Source organism: Cyrtonyx montezumae, unplaced genomic scaffold (assembly GCF_038088225.1).
Source record: "Cyrtonyx montezumae isolate F1298 unplaced genomic scaffold, pur_monq_1.0 scaffold_0, whole genome shotgun sequence".
Taxonomy (NCBI): domain Eukaryota; kingdom Metazoa; phylum Chordata; class Aves; order Galliformes; family Odontophoridae; genus Cyrtonyx; species Cyrtonyx montezumae.
This window is the reverse complement of record NW_027071824.1, coordinates 4,600,205-4,622,565: the sequence shown is the minus strand read 5'-3', so window position 1 is coordinate 4,622,565 and position 22,361 is coordinate 4,600,205. Positions and strand designations below refer to the sequence as shown.

Genomic DNA, 22,361 nt, shown 5'->3' with positions numbered 1-22,361 from the left:
TGGTCTGCACTGGCTTCTGTGTTGCTGAATTACCCAGCGTTCATATGTGAGTTTACACATGCACATAACCGTACAAACTCAGGTTTCTGCCCACAGAAATACCTCAGAAATCACACAGCGATATTGGGTAGGACAGCTGCTAAAGAGAGAGAGAGAGAGAGAGAAAGTAATTCCTGCAGCGTTAACAAAAAGGAGACATGAAGGTAAAACAAAATCCACTGGTAACACCAAAAGAAATGTCCCGTGAAATTGAAAACTGAACATGCTGACAATATGCCAAGATTCTGTGTGCAACTGGGATTCAAAAGTCAGCACCTCCAAGACAGCCTTGTGCCTCCTCTTGCATTCAAGACATCTGTCATTTAACGCTAGCATATTCAGTGGGGATGCCTCGTTGCTTCATTCTGACCACTTCTCCAAATGTGAAAATGACAGCGGAATTGCAACATGTCATGTTGTGCCATTCAAAAACACAAAGGCTGAGGAGAGCAAAAGAAAGAAAAAGCACAGCAAATCACTTCTTTGCACTTCCAGGAACGTTATTCTTTCCAGGATCTCCAGAGTGGTTTATTAGCAAAGCACATCATATCCTAGAGGAAAGGTCCAAAATTTTGTGGTTTTTTTTCCACATGGAATGATGTCTGCAAGCATCAGAATAATCATCTGAGGTCTTGATACTAGCTCACATTTCTACCAAGAATCAAGAACAAGTGATCTACCCAGATTCAAGGATGGATTCCTATGTGTTCGAGAATAAAACCCAGCACATGCTTACTTGCACGTGACCTTTCAGCATGTCACTTCACCTGCCTAACCTCGAGTGTGGCAAGACAAGCAATGCTTTTGCAACTGCTTGCTAACAGAGTTCCCTGGATGGGTGACAGTCCCAGTGGATACACAGCTCATAGAGTAGAATTATAGAATCATTTAAACCAAGATCATCATGTTCAACTGTCAACCCGTCCCCACCATGCCCACTAACTCATGTTCCTCAGTGCCACATCTCCATGGCTCTTGAACACCTTCAGGGACAGTGACTCCACCACCTCCCTGGGCATCCTGTGCCACTGCCTCACTAGTCTTTCTGAGAAGAAATGTTTCCTCCTAATGTCCAACCTGACCCTCCTCTGGTGCAACTTGTGGCCATTACCTCTCATCCTATTACTGTTATTTGGGGGAAGAGGCTGACCCCCACCTTGCCACAACCTCCTTTCAGGCAGTTGTAGAGCACAGTAAGGTCTCCCTTGAGCCTCCTCTTCTCCAGACTGAATAGTCCCAGTTCCTTCAGCTGCTCCCCTTAAGACTTGTGCTCCAGACCCCCCACTAGCTTCGTTGCCCTTCTCTGGACACACTCCAGAGCCTCAGTGTCTTTCTTACACTTTGAGGGGCCCAGAACAACACAGTACTTGAGGTGAGGCCTCAGCAGTGCTGGGTACAGGGTGCAGGACCTGCCATGGTGGCACCATAGCCCTCCCTGCAGAGTGACCTGCCACCACTGCCTGCTGTCCCACAACAGCTGATGTCCTTGGCTGGGGTCTTGTTACAGTCCTGTTTGCCCTCATTCCTCCTCACACAGGGCCCATTCTGACCAAGCTGCTTTCATGCTGACAGCAGGTTGTTGTCCAGGAGTATCTGGAGAAAGAGCTTAAAGCAGGAGGTGGCTCAGTAGATGTCCCATCGCTTCTGACTTCATCCACACCTGAGAGTCCAATCAGTCTGATAGGAAGCGTTTTTCACATTTGTATGACCTCTTCTTGGATTTTTCCTATCATCTGCTTTGATGTGACAGCAGTTTCTGCTCATTCTGTGCTATCGTCCAAAGCCCAAAAAGTCTGTTCTTATCTACACCTGTTCCTGCCATGGAAAGTGCTGCCTAAGGGAATGAGGGAACTAAGGAGGCTATGACTCACTGCATGCAAAGCAACCATCACCTCAGAAATCACAAAATGCCATGCCTGCTGTTTTAAGTTACCATAGATTTTGGAGTTTTTTTTCCTTTACTTCGTGTATTTGAGACAAATTTGTGTTTTAGGCTCGCAGTTACTGTTGGATTTCCAGCTGGCTTGCCCACAGTGCTGTCATGCTGTACAAGGCTGCTGCAAGGCCAGGCCAAGTGAGGAGAGGTAGCAGGTGGAAGGCTGGAGAGAATGGGGAGCAAGAAGAGCCTGGTTGTCATCACACTGTCACCTCACACCTCAACCCCATTCATTTTGAACCTGATAAAGATGATCCAAACTTTCCTGCTTTGGGCTCTTTGCACTGATGGAGCTATATGGGTCAAGGTCCAGTATGGATGTGCACAAAATTACTGCCTACAATTCTCCATGACCATGCTGATGGAGAAATCTCAAGTAGAGTATTTCCCAGTTACCACAGATTTGTGCTCTTTGCATTTCCAACTTTCTTCTTGGAATCACAGTTATGTTTGGCATCTCTATCTACATCTAAGTCCATCCACATTTAGAATTTTAAATCTGTCACTCTACTTGGCAGCAGTTCCCCCACACATTTTCAGCATATACTCACTGTTCTTCACAGACTTGTTCGTTGTTTCTTTCTCCATCTTAAGCCTTAGCTCATGCTCCTTTTAAAGTACAAACCACTCTCTTCACCCTGCAAAGCAGAAAAATACCAGTCAAACACCAAAGGTCTTCAAACGTTGTTTGCTTTTCAGTTTGTGTTATCACGTACAACTCTCTGATCAGCACCCTGGGGTGCATGCCTTTCTCATTCAGTAAACAAGTCTTTTCTACTGTGTTTAAATATGTACCTGTATGGCTGAGGCTGTTTCTTTCCAGCAAAAGGACTTCAAGATTTCAACACAATCAGAGGCTGATATGTTGTGGGTTTCTGTGCTGACTTTTCCTCCCAGGTTCCTAATTTTGAACATGAAATTTGGCTGCCATACTGTGGATTCCCTATTTCTCAAGGGCGTGATTAACTGAGGGGAAGAATGCATGTGCAGGGTCAACATGAGAACATGGCTAAACCTAAACTTCATTCTTTTTTGTTTATTTTCTTTTAATTGTTAGATTTGCTCAGTTTTCAGTGGCACTCCCTTTGGAACCAGTGTTGAAAATGCTCACTGCCTCATACAGCTGAGTAATATGTGGATACAGTGAGCTGATGGGCTGCTGCTGATTAAAAAAAATAACACAAGGAAACAGGGAAAAGAAATTGTAAAGCACTGATGCATGGGGAGGCCCATTCTGCCACAAACTGTGGCAGAAACATTTCATTTTTTGAGAAAGGATGGCCAAGACCTTCCCTGCCTAAGATATTTATCCTTTTAAAATCATTTTGTGGAAAAAAAGCAATTATGAGATGGAACAGAGTGTCAGGTTGTTGTTCTTGCCAGAACTGCAAACTGTGGCAATGCCCCTCATGCTGGAAATCAACACGAGGACTGTGAGTATGAAATCCCATTTTAAAACCAGGTCTGGAAGGCAGAAAATCTCAAGAAAAATCTGCCTGTGTTAACAGGTGGATGTCATTTTCTCTCGTTAGCTATTCTAGAGCAGGCAGATCTTTGATTTACAGCTGCTGTGCTGTAGTGACATAAAATATGGTTTGGTGACACAGTCTAAATGAAGAAACTGAAGGTCAGAGAACAATTAATCACCTTCACTCATAACTTCACACAAAGATATTAGGTATATTTGGGATAATTTGACATCTGAAGATGAAGACAATGCTTTGCTGAATTTAAAATGTGCCTCAGAGGGTAGTGGCTTTGTTTTCATTGAAATCACCTGTAGCCTCGGGGTCCTGCACGGTGTAATGAAACTGTCCTTCCCCAGTGAGCAGCTGTCAGCGCCTGGAGCTGCTGAGGACTACTGATGACCTGTTGCACAGCACTGCACTATGAAGGCTTACGTAAATGCAGAGTAGCCTCAGTTCAGCTAAGTGGAGAGGCAGCATCACAGGGGTGGCTTTAGGCTGAGCACTTGGCAAATCCTCCCACTTTTTCCCTAAAACAGAGAGAACATTATCATAGAATGGCTTAGGTTGGAAGGGACTTTACAGATCATCCAGTCCTAACCCCCACCAGTTGGCAGGGCTGCTCCCCACCAGCTCAGGCTGCCCCAGCCCCTGTCCAGCCTGGCTGTGGGCACCCACAGCTTCTCTTGGCAGCTGTGCCAGGACCTCACCGCCCTCTGAGTAAAGAATTTCTGCCTGACATCTAATCAAAATCTCCCATTTATTAGTTTAAAGCCATTCCAGCTTGTCCTATCACTATCAGACCATACAAAAAGTCAGTCCTCCTCCTGCTTGTAAGCTTGTTTCAAGTACTGGAAGGCCACAATGAGGTCTCTCCAGAGCCTTCTGTTCTCCAGGCTGAACAATTCCACTCCTTCAGCCTTAATCACCTAAACCTTTTAGTAGTTATATCTGTCTCCAGTAAGATGCATATGTGACTGATCTGCGCAGCACCATAAGCTCAACTAAAATGCTGGACTTTTTACAACTGCCACAACGTCCTGTTAGTGCCTGGCTGCAATACTGCTGGAGCTGTACTGGAGCTACACCAACTGCAATGCGAATGGATGCATAAGCAAACCCAGTGCAATGGTTGTTGTACAAAACACCAGGGGTATTTGGCTGTGGCACTGGGCTAACCATCCCGTTTGCAGCAGCACTCCAGGAAAAGCCAATGACACCAATCTTCAGTAACATCTATATCAGTGACAGACTGCAGACGTTTATAGTCTTCATCAATGAACAGGCTCAGCTAAGCTAAATTGTTCTGCAGAGCTTTATAGCAAGTAATTAACCCTGAATTATTGACAAGAGGCAGCTATGGTAATGGTTACAAAAGGAAGAACAACTGGTTGTGCAGTCATTAGCTCTAGAGCACCAAATGAGGCAAGCAGACAGCATGGGCTGTGGTGGAATTAACAGGAGGGATGGCAGCAGCAAGTGCCATCTCCCGCAGGGAGGGACAGTGGCAGGGGCTGAGGTCGCTGCTGGAAGACACTTGCTTTGGCAACAGCAGCCTGTACGCAGCAGTGGATAGATGGAAGTCAGATGCTGATGGTAATAAGGCGCATTAAAAATAAATCTAGCCTAATTAGGTATTTAAAAAAAAAAAACACAAAAAAGACGTGAACCTGACAGCTCAGCAACTGGCAGCTGTTTAGCTGTGGCAATTATCCCGAGGATAACAAATCCTTACTGGAGCACCAGGAAAGCGGGAAAATGAAGTGCCCTGCTGTGCACCCTGTGTTCCCTGGGAGACAGTGCCCATTTTCTGAAGGTATGGGCTCACCAGTTTTGGAAAAGGGTATTTTTAACATCCCTAACACTGAAACCCCTCCCCCCCCCCAAAAAAAAAAAAAAAATATATATATATATATATATATTTACTAATTCTTTGAATGTCTTTGGCTGTATGCTTCTGGAGGAGCATTTACCTGCACTTGTGAATTCAGAGCCAATGAAAGTGAGCTGACACACTCAGGACCTCAGCAGACAGATCCATCACACATGTAGTGATGCAGGCTTCTCTCAGCATCCCTCTCTAACGACCTCCACGCACCATTTGTCAGCAGAGTGAGGAGCGCCGTGTCCCTTCTTGTCCTTTCTGCTGAGAGTGTAAATGAGGAAGGCAAATATGAGCAACCTCTTTGGAGGGATCGGATGCTGCCTGCTGGGTACTACACTGCAATTAAGCAACTTGTTTCACATCCCAGCATGACTGAGATGGCAGGGTGAAATGGGAGCAATGCTAGTTAGAAAAAGAGAAGGACAGTCAAAAAATGAGTAGAGGGGAAACAGAAAGCTAACAGTAAAATGAAAAGCGTGGACCAAAACAAAAGAGCATATCATGCATGGGGAGCAGAGGAACATTTTGCAAGCGGAAGCTTGCAAAAGAGGCTGCTGACCCTCCTCAGACAAGGAAGCATGTCTTTCCTCTCTGCTGCTTGACCCTATTTTGAACCAGTTACATTAACCAAACAGCTCCCTCTATTCTTCCCAGAGAACCTGGGGAACTTGTTCACATACCACCTTGGACTTCATTAAAATGCAAGTGGCCTTTCCTCCTCCAAATTTCTGGTTGGGATTTGTTTTTGTTTTTTTTTTTCTGTTTGTTTTGTCTGTGTGTGTGTGTGTCTGCACATCCTAGCATGGGAAAGTGGCAGCAAGGCAGGACTTCTCCCCTCCATAGTGCAACCCCATAGAGAGCTGTAGGGGTTCTCATCAAAGGGATGAGAAAAGCCCTTAACTTGTTGCTGGGTTTGGGGCAGATGTTCACTTACTTTCTAGCTGTTCCTGCCCCCACGAATCCCTGGGAGTCCAAGGACAGGAGCTGGAGATGTGCATCTTTCATCCGTGCTGCTCATCACCTGACAGCCGATATGCTAAGCTGTGCCAACAGCTGCAGCACAGCGCAGACAGGAACAAGCAGCTTTTGTAGCATAGGAAGTTTTGCATAAACATGACAATGGCTTCTGCATTCCAGCACCTGAGCTGCTGTTTTCCCTTGAACTCAATAGCTGTCTTCTGATAATTGCTGAGAGGATTTACTTCACCTGATGCACAGGGAGTATTAAGAGGGGCTGCATTCATTTGGCTGCCTGAGATAGATCCAAAACCCAGAAAATCCCAGATTTGGATTTGTCACAGAACAAAGTTCTGAAATCAATGTCACTGTAATGCAACAGGGCCTTAACTCACAGGACTTCACCAGAGTTCAGCACATGCTACACGAAAGGCTTATTTTGGTGGAACAGGCAATATTTCTGGCTGATAAATGCTGACCGGTTTGCCCAGCACCATCAGTCTGGTATGCAGTCAGCCCCTGTTTATTTGAAATGCTCTTAAAAATCTCTCACAAGTTGCTTTATGGCAACTTTCTCAAACCATCCCTAAGGCTAGGTGTTTTTTCCTAACATATAACCTCAGTTTCTACTGCAACTAAGCCTATTATTTTTGTCTCATTTATGTGGATGCTTCCCTTCTTTGCAAAATATGCTTCTTGCAGAAAAGCCAAATTTCTCTGTCCCCTCTGGTCATCTGTTGTTTACACTCAGCACTACACGATCTCTAACATGACCTGTGAGCACAGGCTTTTCCAATAGTTGTTGATTCTCTGCTTGGCTTCCCTCCAACCACTTCACATTTTCCTAGAAGAAGGGAAAAAAAAAATTGCTCAACATTTGACACAGCAGTCTCGCTGAGGCCTGACTAGTGCCGAGTGGAGCTGAAGGATCTGCTTCACGCATTTTAAAAGTTACAGTTCTGTGTAAACATCCTCATATTGACATTTAACATTTTCACAGCAGCCAGGTCCTGTTGACTCACGCTCAGGTTGTGATTCACTCCCTGCAGAGCTGCTGCTAGACCTTGGATCCCCACCCTTCCCACAGTGCACTGCAGGTCAAGCCCTTGTTTGTAAGCTGGAGTTGAAGGCTGGCACATTGCTCACTTTTTCCTCCTCCCCCTTCTTCATTTTTTTAGAAACAGCATGCCGGAGCCAGTTCTTGTTTTCTTTCCTGGAGTTCTCAGTACATACCCTCTCCTCCCTCTGCTGACAGCACATGGGCTGTCTGTCTTCTCTAACGTTCCGCTTCTCCCCTCACCAACAAAGGTTTTCTCAGGTTTGTTTTTTATTCACATTCAGACAGCTCAAGTGAAAACAGCTCATGATCTGCATGAGATGCACTCCTCCTCCCATCTGGCTTTGTTTGCCCAGGGAACATACTGTCACGATCTTTGCAGCTCTCCAATCCCTACAGGACCCCAAAGCATCCACCTTCCAGAAGCTCTGGCTTGGAGCTCAAGGTGACCCAAGCTCTCTGGCCAGGGCTGGGGGACAGCTGGGGGCAGCCCTCAGCCCAGGGAAACAGCTCACAAGTTGGAGTGTTAGTGCAGATCCAGGGGCCAGCAGAACTTTTCCTGACAATTCCAGCCCAAAGCAAAAGAAGAACAGAAAGTTCTCCCCTGAATATTCAAGCGTGCAAAACCTCTGAACCCAAATCACGTGAGTATTCTCCATGTAATACCCTTTCAGGAAGCTCCTATAAGCAAAGAGTAAAAACCTCTTTTTCACCTTTGTGAGTTATATTTAGTACGTAGCTATCAGAGGTTTGTCAAGCAATATCAGTACATCAACACTTTCTAGTGGAAGTGCAATTCTGCACTTTTAAAAATAACAATGGTCTAATAAGCCATAAACTTAAATTTATTGAGCTACTCTGTGTGACCTCCTTAGCAAAACGACTGCAGTACAATGCACGCAGCAGTGTAATCCGTAGAGCTCCAGAAGCTTTCACAACAGAAATTAATGAATAAAAGTCCAAAAAATTTCATAAGGAATGCAATTTTGCTAACCATTAAAAGCCCAGCCAAGGCAGATTTCATCATATTTTGCAGAGCACCTATAGGAAGTTCAATACTTTTCAGTGACATTATGAAACAAAAATCATTTAACTGACCACGGGCTTGCGAGGTACTTCAAGGTTGGTGTTACAGCACTCTTAGGTTATCTGCTGGTGTGACAATGAGGAACTTCAGCTGATAGTGCAAATACTTCTGGAAAGCACAGGACCTAAAAAAAAAAGGAGGTGGCAAAGAAAGTACTAATACCTGACAGATGTGGTGACAATTGAGAAAATTTCCTCTGAAAAAATTGCAGGTCTTATATAGCAAGAATAGAAGATAACGTGCAATAGCATCTAGGTTAGAAAAGACCTTCAAAGATCACCAAGTCCAAGCACCAATCTGACCACACCCTTAGGTGCTGCAGCCACACATCTCTTAAATGCCTGCAGTGATGAGGACTCCACCACTGCCTGTGGCAGCCCAATCCAATGCTTGACCATCCTCTCCGTGAAGGAATTTTTCCCAGTATACAATCCAAACTCTCCTGGTACAACTTGAGGCCGTTTTCTCACATCCTGTCACTTTTCACCTGAGATCAGTGTCGGACACCCACCTCACGGCAGTCTCCTTTCAGGCAGTTTTAGAGAGCAATGAGTCCTTCCCACAACCTCCTCCTCTCCACTTCTGTCACCTGCTCCTCACGTTTTGTTTCCTCGTCCCTTCACCAGCTTCACTGCTCTTCTCTGTACACACTCGAGTACAGAGAAGAGCTGTACACACTAAATCAATATCCTCCTTGTAGTAAGGGGCCCAAAGCTGAACATAACATTTGAGATGTGGTCTCCCTAGGACTGAGAACAGGGGGAATATTAACTCTTCGCTTCTGCTGGCCACGCTATTTCTGATATGAGCTAGGATAGGATGCCATTGGCTTTCTTGGCCACCTGAGCTCACTGTTACCTTAAGTAGAGCCTGCTGTTAACCAGCACCCTCATGACCTTTTCGACCAGGCAACTTTCCCCAAGCCTGCACCAAGCGCAGCACCCAGCACTTAACTTTGTTCAATGCCGTACAATTGCACGGCTTCTCCATCCAGATCCCACTTCAAAACCTTCCTGCCAACAAGCAGACAAACAGTCCCACCTAACTTGATATCATCAGTGAACTTGCTAGGGAATGCATTCAATCCACATCACTGATAAATATATGAAAGCAGCCCCAGTACCAAGCCTTGGCAAGTGCCCCTGGTCACTGTCTGACAAGCAGACTGATCCCCATTCACAGTGACCCTTTGAGCCCACCCATCCAGCCAGTTCTTCACCCAGTGATCTCCATGCCTACCCAAGCCACAAGCAGCCAGTTTCTCCAGGAGAATACTCTGTGATGGTGCCAAATGCTTTACTAAAATCCAGGGAAACAAAATCCATAGCCTTTCCCCCTCATCAACTAAGGAGATCAGGTTAGTCAGGCAGAACGTGCTTTACATAAACCCATGCTGACTGCTTCTGATCATTTGACTGTCCCAATTGTATGGCATGATGACATTCAGGATGATCTGCTCCGCGACATTCCCTAGTACTGGAGATCAGACTGACCTGTAATACATATTCACTCACCTCCAATCAACGGGGGTCTCCTCAGTCAGCCAGGCCTGCTGGCAAATGTCAGTAAGTGGCTTGGTGTGCATTTTACCAGCTCAATCAGTACCATAAAACGAATCCTATATGTCCCCACAGACTTATGAATGTTCAAATAATGTAGTAGGTCAGTTTCCTGCTGGACTCCAGCTGCTTCATGTAACTCCCTTTCATCATCTTCCAATGCAGAGGGCTGGGTACCCTGAGAACAAGTGGCCTTACTGCTAAAGACCAAGGCAAAAAAGGCACTAAGTACCTCAGCCTTATCCTTACCTTTCATCACTGTGTTTCCTCTCACAACCAATAAAGGATGGAGATTATTCTGAATCCTCCTTTTGCTGTTGCTCTATTCACAAGAGCATTTCTTAAACTGTCTTCTACTGTACTAGCCAAACTGAGTTCCAGTTGGGCTTTGGTCCTTCTATTGTTTTGCCTGCACAGGTTGACAACAGCTCTATAGCCCTCCTGAGTTACCTGCTCCTTTTTCCAGAGTTTATAAACTCTCTTTCTTCCCAAGTTCCAGAATAAGCTCTCTGTTCATCCAGGCTGGTCTTCTCCCCCACCATGCTGGCTTTCAGTGCACTGGAATGTACTACTCCTGTGCCTTCAAGATTTTTTTCTTGATGAAGTTCCAATAAGAGATAAGAAAGTAATATAGCTCAAAATGATCTCATCAATGATACAGTGGAATAATTGAGATTATACTAAAAATTGCCTCTCTACTGCACACTGCTCTGTTGTTTTTGTGGGTGTTTTTTTGTTTGTTTGTTTCTTTTTTAGTTTTGTTTTTGTCTCCATTAGCTTTTTACTGTCATATAGCATTGCTGAGAGGATGCTTATAAAGGCTTTCTTGAATGTTAGCTGCAGGTCTATCATACCACTGCCCCGACTCATCAGTGGGCTCAGTAAATGCCACCACAATGCAAATAAATAATTAAACCATCATGAAAAAACAACAAAGCAACTCATAGTAGTCCTCTACTTAGAGCGATAGAGATATCATAGGCTTACTGTGAATATAAAATCAGAACTTGGTTTAATTTTTTCCTTTGCTTTAGATAAGTCCATGATGGCAGTCTCTGCCATTAACATATGGTGAGTTCTTCCTTTAAACACTGCCAGTTTAACATATGTTTCATTTGCGCAATACCATAAATAAAGTGGGAAATTTGCTTGGCTTTCATGAAGCACATGAAGCAGCCAGGAATTCTCCTGACAAATTACAAATAGCCCGTGATACCACAAGGGTGAACTATTCCTACAGTCTTTAGCACAATGCTCTGGGAGGAAAGCCAACACTAACATCTACATAAGCTGTACCACTACTGCACCCATTTCAGGTGCTCCACCTAAATAAAACCACTCTGTCCAATTGGAGCTAGATAATGGATATAAAATGCTATACAGCAGGGCTCTCCTGTCATGCTGCCTTTCGTGTGGGAACTGGTGAAAGAAGCGAAGGGAAAAAAAAGGCCAACTAGACACAGTCTGATAAGTCAAAATAACTGAAACTGAACTTTATTTTTTTTAAAGTATTCTACAATAATGGCTCAGAATACTACCGCAGCACACAGGGACAAGGCAGTGCTCTGGGCTATGACTGTAGATTACTCTAGTGTATGCATTTGTCACTGCTTAAGAAAGGTTGAAATTTGGCAGTTCAACATTTCTTAAGCAAGTATTTCATAATTTCAACACTTTGTAGGTCTTTCATATGATAGCAGGGTTTATCAAATGCAGTGTAGTCACAGAAGTCTTGCATAAATACAAATACTGATACTTTACCTTGAATATTGTATATTATATAAATTCTGCCTTACCTTAAAAAAAAATCTCCAGGCCATTGTGTGACCTGGAGTCTTTCCTTTTCTTTCTCTGTAAGAGTTTTTAAATATATATATTTATATTTATATATATTTGCTATCATACATCAAAGTACATATGAATCCCATCATTTCTGTTGTATTTTCTGCAGACATGGTATGAAACAAAATAACCAACAACCAAACCATAAGCTTTCTGATTAACATAGGAAAGTTAAAGAGGATCTTTCATTTTCTGTGTGTGTGTTTCAGGAGTATGGTTTTTTTTGTTTGTTTGTTTTAAGTTTGAAAGGACTCTTCATAAACTAGAGGTCCACAGATCATTTAAAGCAGTCTTTATAAGCAAATTTACATACTTAGACATGCTTTTGTGAGGCAGTTAGTATCAAAATCCAGCAGTATTTCTACAGAACCATATGACTTTCTGCGATGCAGATATACATTTCATTTCTAAAAAGCCACAGTTCTTTTTCTACATCTGCTCTCATCAAATCCCCAGGATTCATTCATAAAATTGCCGTTCCGAGTGCTGATGCTGTTATCTCCACTGTGGAATAAGATGTACACACAATCTGGTGACATCATTGTGTGGAAGATTGGTTAAGTACCCTCCCCAGATCCACAGATAGTCTTTTCTATCTCTAAGTGCTCAGGATTCATGTCACCCAACAGTGCAAGGTGATGATGACATGTCTCCATGCAGGCTAAGGGTCTTCTTCCATCAAAGGAATCTCTAGAGGAAAAAGAGAAAGGGTATTGATTACTGACTGGGACTTTCCTTCGGATTTTTTCAGAGTATTAACAACTTGGAAAAAATATAAATGCAAAAATCTGAACCATACATACAGCATCTCCAATTCTGTACCCTCTATGAAAATCACAGAATCATAGAATCACAGAATTGTTTGAGTTAGAAGAGACTCTTATAGGTCATTTGCCCCAAGTCCCCTGCAGCGAACACCCGCAGCTTGATCACGTTGCTCAAATTAACCTACTAAGACTATCCATGTTTTCTAAAACAAGTTAAGCCCACCAAACCTAAGTGCAAACATCCTTTCTACTGCATTTAACATGGAATTGGCATTCAGAGCAGGCAGAGCCTTACTGGCATCATCATCCTTCCTCCCACCTCCTTCCAGCTGTCCTCTCCCACTTGTGATGCCATTAAAAGTCAGACCCAACCCTGTGGTGCAGGAGCCTTTCTCCACCCCAGTCTTCACCCACACTTCTTATAAATGTCTCTAAGGAAAGCTATCTAGATTCTTTAACAAGCTGAGAAGATTCTTTTGGAACTAAATGAAATTGCATCAATGCATGTTCATGGTTTAAATGCAGACAATAATACATGATGATCTCCCTTCTAATACAGGGTCCTGTCCTGTATACTCTTACACTGTGACTCCCATGCCCATAAAGTGTATGTGAACACACATGCCTAACACTGACAAGTATGTCATGCATGCAGACACCGTGAGCTCATCACCACTGAAGGCTACTGACTCTGACTGGATATGAAATATATGGTGAAAGTAAAAAGCAGGTCAGCTGGCTTTATTGTTACTGTCTGTACAAGCAAATGTCTGCAGACTCGCACATGGCACCCACGTGAGACTCACCATCTGTAATATCAATCCGTGGGCTCGTGGACACAGCCTCCCCAGCAGTGCTCCGGGATGCATCAGTTCGATCTGAGCTGGGAAGTGCTGCTGCTTGGCAGGCTGGGGGCGAGTACAAGCTTTGGAGCAGTTCAGAGGAGCCTGATTGACTCTCACAGCTCTCAAATTCACCTGGCAGCATGTCTGTAATCCTGGGGCCAGGATAAGCAGGAGGACTTTGATCTTCTGTCTGCAAAATATGCCCCTGGTCTGCAGTGGCCGAATATCCGGGTGCCAGAGCATTCAGGCTGCTGCTTACAGCTTCATCATAGGAAGGCAGCATGACAGGAACACCGTCCACTACCACGAAGTCAGGGTCACCCACAGAGCCCTCCTGGTTGCCTCTAAGTCAAACACAGGGAAATAATCACAGAGCCAGAGTGTCATAGAATCATTTGAGTTGGAAGGGAACCTTAAAGGCCATCTAGTCCAACGCCCTGCAGTGAACAGGGACACCTGCAGATAGATCAGATTGCTCAGAGCCCCATCCAGCCTGACCTTGAATGTCAAGGGATGGAGCATTCACAAGTTCTGTGGGCAACCCGTGCCAGTGCCTCACCACCCTGACTGTAAAAACCTTCTTCCTTATATCCAGTCTAAATATCCCCTCTTTTAGTTTGAAATTATTTCCCCTTCTCCTGTCACAATAGACCCTGCTGAAGAGTTTGTCCTCTTCTTTCTTTCAGACCCCCTTCAGATACTGGGTTTCTAAAGCACCTTGGAGCAACTGCTGAACGTAAGGAAACACAACACTTCCTAATGGCACAAATTGATGCTACAGGACCATTAACATTTACAGAAATGTTTGCCTCACAGGTCTGCAAAAATCTGTTCAGATTGACAGGTGGAATCCGTTACAATCGGATAAATGAAAGAAGTAATGTGGAGAACAGTTTAGAGATGGGAAGGAAAACAGGTGCTTGGAGGAGATAAGGAGCACCATTTGCTGTGCCACACACAGTAGGTACTATGGATATGAGATCACAGATGTTGCTCAGCAGTCTCAAGTGTCTGAACCCCTGGAAAGATGTGGGCTAGAGCAAAGAAGTGTTTGCAGCATATGTAAACAGGCTGTTACTGGATGACAGGGTTTTGGTTGCCAAATATTGGTCTCCTTCAGTTCTTGCTTTCAAAAGACAAATGCATTTAACCAGCACTAGGATGGTTTCCTTTAAAAACAAAACATTTATAATTACGTTGGGATGGTATGGTAAACCCTGAAATATCTGTTTGCAGTCAATTAAATCACAACAGAGACTCAGCAGGAAGGAGTTAGTCCCAGGTTCCACTGGGACAGGAAAACATCTGGGAAGAAGAGGCTAGAAAGCCACTTCAGTAAGCTACACGAGAACAGGCTGTCAGTGGTGCAACCCTTTATCCTCAATTCTTCCTAGTTATTTAGGTAAGTGTACACTCCCTATATGCTGTACATAGGAATATGTCTGTTAATTTATACATTACTTCTATAGAATCGGTTTCCATTCTTAATGATTCTATAAGATCATTGTGTCCAACTGCCAACCCATCCCCGTCATGCCCACTGACCACGTCCCTCAGTGCCACATCTCCATGTCTCTTGAACTCCTCCAGGGACTGTGATTGCACCACCTCCCTGCACAGCCTCTGCCACTGCATTACTACTACTTCTAAGAAGAACTGTTTTCTGATGTTCAACCTGAACTTCCAGTGGTGAAACTTAAGGCTATTCCCTCTTGTCCTGTTGCTGTTACCTGGCAGAAGAGGACAACCTCCACCTCTCCAAATAAGCTGTATATTTTCATCTACTTAGACTTAATTAACAGCGAGATTGAAAAGTTCATCCTCCTGCATTAGCCTGGGGACATATTTAGTAATATACAGCTTTTTACCTCTCCCCTCTGTACATGGTAGAATAAAGACAGAAGAAAGAGGAGGAGTCACCCCATCAAGGCCCATAGCAAACTAAGCACAGTCTGAAACATCAGAGTGGATCTAAATGCATAGATAAAGCACTAGCTCTGCCACCTCCCTACCTGTCTCTTGATGAGTGCTGTGACAAATGCTTAATGACAAATGCTCATAGCATTTTATGGAAGTAAAGGAAGATGTAGGAGATGTTTATGAGGGGAAGGCAAACTTTAAATTTAATTTTGTCCTTAGGAAAACAAAACAAACAAACCAACCAACCATATTTCATAAAATTTACATTACCGTATCTACAGAACTTAGTCTCTCAGCACCCAAAATTGACTATTTCGAACTATTTTGGCCATTGATGACTTTTACATGACTGTCAACTATTTCTACAAGCAGAATCAGGAATTCTCAGTAGTTAGCAGAGCTATAATTGCTCCCAAAATGGAGTCTGGCAAACTTTGCCTTTTATCTTAGCTACAGAAGTTCTACAGTTCCAGGGGTTCCAGTCTCTGCACGTAGATCAGAGTGTGAAAAATGGAATCAATGGCTTCAATCTTAATAAAACAATACAATACAATAATAATAAAATAATTAGATAAATAAAGAAAACAGTGCAAACCTTGGAAGGAAATGTGTCTTAAATTTGGTCTGGAACATTCTGGCTAAAATGACCAATAGAAGTACTAATAAAACACTGGTAGCAGTAAATGCCACTATTTTCCATGTAGTCAGGAGGGTCTCCTGTGTATTTGGCCAGGTTTGTTCTGAAACAAAAAGACAGTAATACCAAAGTTAGGCTTGATCATTACTGTTGCTAGTTTATATTAATTCAACAATACTCAGAAGGGACAGTTAGGATGAGAGATTTCTTATATGTGTGCTTTATATGCACATACATATACATGAATAAAATTCACACCCATTAATCTAATCCCAGACACCAAAGCAGCCTTAACAGCAAGCTGTCACTGGGGCTGGACCTTGCTTTTTCCCCTTGATGTTATTTTTATGCATGCTATCATAATTTTAGCTTATCTATGTAATAAAATTTCAACATTCAAAAATACATTTGGAAAGCTAAGTATTGGAATGGTTTAGGATCATTCAGGAAATAAAATATGCCGCATTTAATGGCATCTTAAATCAGTGTTTGTCACTTAGGAATGAAACACTGAATTTCACCAGACGTTACCAGCCTCCTGATTTGCTCTGGAGGAGGTGGGCTACAGGAGGAGAGAGGCAATGCCATTACTGCTCCCTTACCTGTTTTGATGCAGTAGACTTGGTAGGAGGGGAACCACTCTCCGTACTGGCAGGTGATGTATTTGTAGTCATTGGTGAGGGTGTAGCCGGGGTCACAGTAGAACTCTACCACTGTCCCGTGGTTGTAGCGCTCGCAAGGCCGCGGGTGGCAGATGTAGTCTCCATGGCTGACCATTGGAGGTAGCGGACATACTTGGGCAAACGAACAGAGAGAAAAGGAGAAGTTAACCACAGCAACCGACCAGTGTGACTCAAAACCCTCTCCAGGTTCCCTGCTCTTGGGATGGGTACGTCTGCATGGTACCAATGGACAGAGGCACACACCTCCTGCAGCGACATGGGAGCTTTTGGCTTACGCTTACACCAGGAAGCTCTGCTGTTGCTTTGCTTAAAGACATGAAAGATGGCATTGGTGAAGCCCTCCAGCCTCTGAGTCAGGGGAAGAATAGAGAAAAGGACATGCATGCCTGTAGAACAGCTACATAGAGATGAGGGGGGATGGTCTGATTAAAGACAACCCCCTATCTTTATGAAGCATCTCAGATTCCACTATAAGATTTTGATTTTTGTTTTTTTTTTTCCATTAGCACAAATGACTGACTGCATGCACTAATTAAATTTTGAAATATTCACTGTTATAAAGACATTTGCCATCAGAAGTGCTGGAAGAGATGCTCAGGACATGATGCTGCTTAAGCAATTACAGTTGTGCCGCTGCAATTTTGTTTCACTGGGCTAAGCCCGCACTGGTGCTGTTTGTGTTTTGTTATTTCTGAGTGGCCCCAGTGATTCCAGCGGGATTGCTGCTGGGCTGAGGCACTGAATAGAATAGAGGCTGAGCCTGTGTTAATTAAGTACAGCGGTGTACATGAGGTTATGTAAATAAGACCAAATTACAACATAAATGTGTGAACTTTTAGTGCAGATCCTGAACCAAGAAGAAATGCTCTCTCACATTGCTGGGAGATTAATTCAACAGAGCTGAAGGAGAAGCTTCTAAGATGCTGCAGCTGTAAAGCAGCTGGCAGGCAGTGCTTTCATGAGAGAGGAAACTTATTTACTGAAAAAGTATTAGTTGATTATTATTTTCTTAAGTATTGTTCCTAACACAAAGGAAAGTAGGTGTAATGATGTCTAAAATGGGCACACGCTGATCGGAGAGGGCTTAATTCAGCTAACTGGATTGTTTTATTTCCCTTCTGAGGCACTAATGAATGGGATCGGGGCCCCATTTGCAGGCTGCCCACCCCTCTGCCTCATGCCTCCCTCACACAGCCCAGCCCTAATGCATTGATTTAAAGAATGAAAATGCCATCTCTCCGAAGAAGAATCTTCCCAGAAATTACAGTGCAGCTGCTTCTCTCCGTGAGCCCTGTTACATGAATAATGTATTTCATAAAAAAAATACACAAGATATTAAATGAATCTTCAAGAGAAGCTGATTACAATATGCAGCAGTGTCTGTTACCCATCCCCTGGAGACATGGTTTTGTTTGCATTTTCACTGGCAAGGCTCAGTAATAACTTGAAATCAGAGCAAGTAATTCACATAAAAATTCACATCCTCCATACTCTGCATACTTTTCAAAGTCTCCAGGTCCATGAGAAATAGGAAGGGTTTACAGAGAGGTCAACCTGAGACTGAAAACAATTTTCTTAAGAACAGGGCAAAGGTACATGTCTGAAATAGCAGAAAGGCACCTTTGCCCGTATCAGTGATCATTCCTTTATTACAAAGAAAGCAATCAATGAAAGCAACAATTTTGGCCTACTGTGAGGAAACCTCATATATTTTTATTATCTACATTTATAGCATGAGAACAAAGATGGTAATTTAAACTTCTTTGCAACTGGGTTTTAGTGAACTGTGACAGGCAGCAGGAGACATGTGGATGCACACAACGCTCTGAGCTACAGGGAAAGTAGAGCACGTCTTATCACAGGGGGCAACCACTCTGATAAACAAATTTCTGCTCTCCAGCCATGCACCTGCTGCCTTTCCTGACACACCAAACCCCCAAACCTATTAATGTCATTGAGGCCCAAAGCAGCCCTCTGAGTAAAATAAATAAATAAAAGCCTCAGTGCTGGTCTCCCAGCTCAGGAGTGACACATATTTTCCAGTCAGATTAAAAACAATGCACTGTGGGTACAGCCCATATGTGGAGCTGTCAGTCTGTTTACAAATGGAGTCATGCTTCAGAAAACCTGAGAATAAGAGCTTTGCTCTTAGTGTAGGATATGTCCCCAGTGCTAAAAATGGGTGCCACCCCTCCCACTCACACCCCCTCCATTTCAAGGGAAATGATCGTGTACTGACGCTGCCCAAAAATGTCTGTAAACATTTCTGTAAAGTGCTGTACTATTTTCGTTGTGAGTTGGAGTAAGGTTTTAAACAATTGTACATCCCAACAGCTCTTATGTTAAACACTCTTACAACTGGTTGCAATGGAACAGGTTTCAAAAAACCATAGCATAGAATCATTAAGGTTGGGAAAGACCACTAAAACCATCTAGTCCATCCACTGAAGAATTTAAGCTCAATGGAAGCAAGGCTTTGTTCTTATGACAGCTGGGATGTCAGAATCTGGCTTTTTCCCAGGTTGACTTTCCCACACAAGTTCTTCCTCATCACCTCCTGTGAATGTTATGTTCATCCAGCAGTTGCATGGGCACACCAGCCCCCACATGCATTTGCAATCAGGGTGATTAATAATTAGCAACGCTCAGGTTCAAAGTCTCTTTTTTCCAAATTAAATCAAACAAAATGAGTTAGATCACCAGCAACCAAAGATTATCTCATTTCTGTCTCTAGGCAGTCAGTCACACATCCAGTTCCTTTCTCAGCTCACTCCATTTTCATCATCATCCTGGCCCATGAACCTTTAGAGTCAATGGAAGGACACCATGAAGTGGCCTTAGCTCATTCTCTTACAGGGCCAGTTCCTCACTGCTGATATTTACATAGCATCATGCTAGATATCGGTGTATGGTACCAGTGACACAGATTAAAGTGGAGTACCAAATCAAATGTGAACTAAAACTCAGGTGGCAAACCTCAGCCCACTGAGGTTTTCTAGGAAAGTTAAAATTCTTACAACCTCAATGATCATTCCTTGGTTTATTTGGCAACTAAGAGGCCATAGATGTCAGGCAAATACATCTTCTGGGCACTGGATCCAGGATTTCTGGATCTGTCTTTATAGAGTAGTTGGCCATAAGTTATAAGGGACTCACAGAGAATTTACAGCAGTATTCTCAGTCAAAATGTGAAATCATTAAGTAAAAAGAAAGAATGAATGTGTTTATACTACAAACAAATCCCTTCTGGGAAGCTCAGGACTGCTGACGCTCAGAGAAGCTGTAGGGAGGAATTCTTGACTGGATCTGACAGCCAACCCCTCCTGCTCTGAGGAGCAGCTGGAGCTAAGGACTCTCCAGCTATGGGCTTTCTGCTCTGACCGGTTTTACTGAAAGATTTGCACTCTGATGAAGAGCTTAAAACCTGGGTTCCGAGCCTTACATTCCAAACACAGTCACATACTGCATCAGAGAAAGGGACCTCCTTCAGGCTTACAGGAGATAGTTATTAACGAAAGACAAGAATATGTCCTAGTGCTGATGTCCTGAAGGCAGAGGAAATATCTGTGTTGTTCTCTGCAAGGGGCAGCCCAACACGAGGCGAGGGTGACTCTGCTCCCCACCCACTGCCAGTGGGCACTGATGCATCAGAACAATGAATGGATCTCTCCTCATTTTTTCTACCCATCATGGTCAAGAAGCTTTTTAGGCTCTGCCCAGAGGATGCTGCAGTAAATCTGCACTGCTGACCCTGGGACCGTAGGAGGGAGAGAAAACGTTTGGCATTAGCAGTCTCAATTAACACTATTGGCACAGAATACAGGTGTCACATCACTTTCTCTACCACTGGCTTTGAAAAATGACAGTGAAGCTGCAGATACTTAAAGTGCTCAAAATCTATTTTTAGCCAATCAGCTCACTGGCGTTCTGGTTAGTAGTTTAGTTTTTGCTCAGTGTAAGCAGGATGCAAATTTTTCAGGTTTTGCCTAGTTTTTGTACAGGAGCCAAACAACAAATGCAACAATGTCTTGAAATACAGGCCACTAAAATGCCAGGAAGAAGCAAGAAGCCTGTTCTCCAGCTTTGATTTTTTGGTATAGTAGGGATTTTTCTCCTCCAGCCTTTCATGTATCATATTGGTTCCTACATTAGCTAGGTTAACAGAAAAACTCAGTGTAAGGCAAGCTGTTCTCTGCTTCACACAGGGATGGACAGTGCTAGAGGCATTTGCACCAAATCAAAAATAAAACTTCTTCCGAACACACCATGAATCCCTTCTTATTATGCAAAGAGTGAGAAAAGATTAAGATGAAACTGCCTGACGAAGAAGGCACTCGGGAACCCTCAGTCACCACTGCTGCTCTCCTGCCTTGCCAACTTAGCTCCGTGTGCCTGGCTGCATTTTACACAGTTGATGTAGATGTTGCCCACTGCAGCACACAGGGTATCCTCGGCTCCTCATACTTGTTAAGCAAGAGCAGGACACTCAGTAAAAACTCTCTATTCTCCCACAATCCATAATTCAGTTCCAGCATATTGAACATGTATAGTCAGCTCCATCTAAATCACTTCTTATGGCAAGAGAATGCAGCAGCAAACCCCATCTCCCATCTAAGCCTAGTAAGGGGCCTTTTCCCTATAATACCTTTGAACAACCACATCCTTGAGTATGTCAAATTTGAATTTTATTTTATTTTATTTTTTACAGTAACATACAAGATGAAGCCTGTTTGTTTCATACCTAGCCAAGAGGCCTTTCTCATAACTCAATAATTCCTGTCCTGTGAAGGGAGTTAGTGCTCATTATAGCTGTGGTGGAATAAGTGAGAAAAACTTTGTGACCACTAAATTGCATCTTGAAATTGTAAATACATGCTTTGAGGAATTTTCCTGATTATTCCCACTGTGAAACAACAACAGCACCAACATTGCTACCAGAATAGAAATAACAGTGGAAAAAACGAAGTGACCACCAGTATATGAAGAAACTCCTGCTACACCCAACAGCAGACACGACTTAAAGAAGCAAAGATACAGGATGATTGCTTTGAATTCTGAAGTTGCCAGCCAACTTATTTAATTATTCTACAGCAAGAATTATTAAAAATATCTTATTCTTATCCAATAATTTCCAAATTCTTCTCAGTCTCCAAGTACTTAACCTTCACAGTGCCACCCACATTATTTCCCTCTGAAAAGACAGTTCAGCAACTCCTCCTTGACCATTCAGCAAGTCAGTAGCAGTTGTACACTGAGTCTCGTGACTCCAGGCTACTTGCTCTCACCCCTGAACAACAACTTAGTACTCACTAAAATGACAAGGGAAATCTTTCAATGTGAGCACAGTGAGAAGCACTTTTCACCTTCCACAAAGCATGAAATGAATTGAATAATTAAGCTATTAATGAAAACCTACTTCTCTGGTCTAGCTCTGACCAATACCATCTTGTTGAAAATCACTATCTGATTTCAGCTGTATGAGCCTAAGTGAGACATTATAAAGCTGGCTTCAGGACAGTTTTAATGATAGTTTAACATTAACTGATTCCCAGAGGGAATAACAAGGTGGTTTACAACCACTTAGTGTACACAGAGTTTCCTTGGTCCTTGGAGTTACAGATTACAGAGCCTGTTTTGCAGTTCCAGTCAGTCAAGATCCTACAAGGAGCATAAGACCAACA

At 43.3% G+C, this 22,361-nt stretch overlaps 1 protein-coding gene and 1 long non-coding RNA gene across 2 annotated transcripts in view; both read right to left on the bottom strand.

Moving 5' to 3' along the window:
* Nucleotides 1–97: 97 nt before the first annotated feature.
* LOC136048484 (uncharacterized) lies at nt 98–3,840 on the bottom strand. The gene is made up of 3 exons (XR_010622183.1): nt 3,753–3,840; nt 2,527–2,613; nt 98–479 (listed from the first exon to the last, which is right to left on the bottom strand). It is a non-coding gene; the product is annotated as an uncharacterized LOC136048484 (long non-coding RNA).
* Nucleotides 3,841–11,398: 7,558 nt separating this feature from the next.
* Nucleotides 11,399–22,361, bottom strand: part of SUSD4 (sushi domain containing 4) — a 69,253-nt gene continuing 58,290 nt past the window's right edge. Inside the window, exons 5-8 of the mRNA XM_065732745.1 lie at nt 16,600–16,791; nt 15,956–16,100; nt 13,402–13,784; nt 11,399–12,518 (exon numbers count right to left, since the gene is read on the bottom strand). Coding sequence (XP_065588817.1) covers nt 12,490–12,518; nt 13,402–13,784; nt 15,956–16,100; nt 16,600–16,791 — 749 coding nt within the window. The 3' untranslated portion in view covers nt 11,399–12,489. The remainder of the gene's footprint in view (nt 12,519–13,401; nt 13,785–15,955; nt 16,101–16,599; nt 16,792–22,361) is intronic.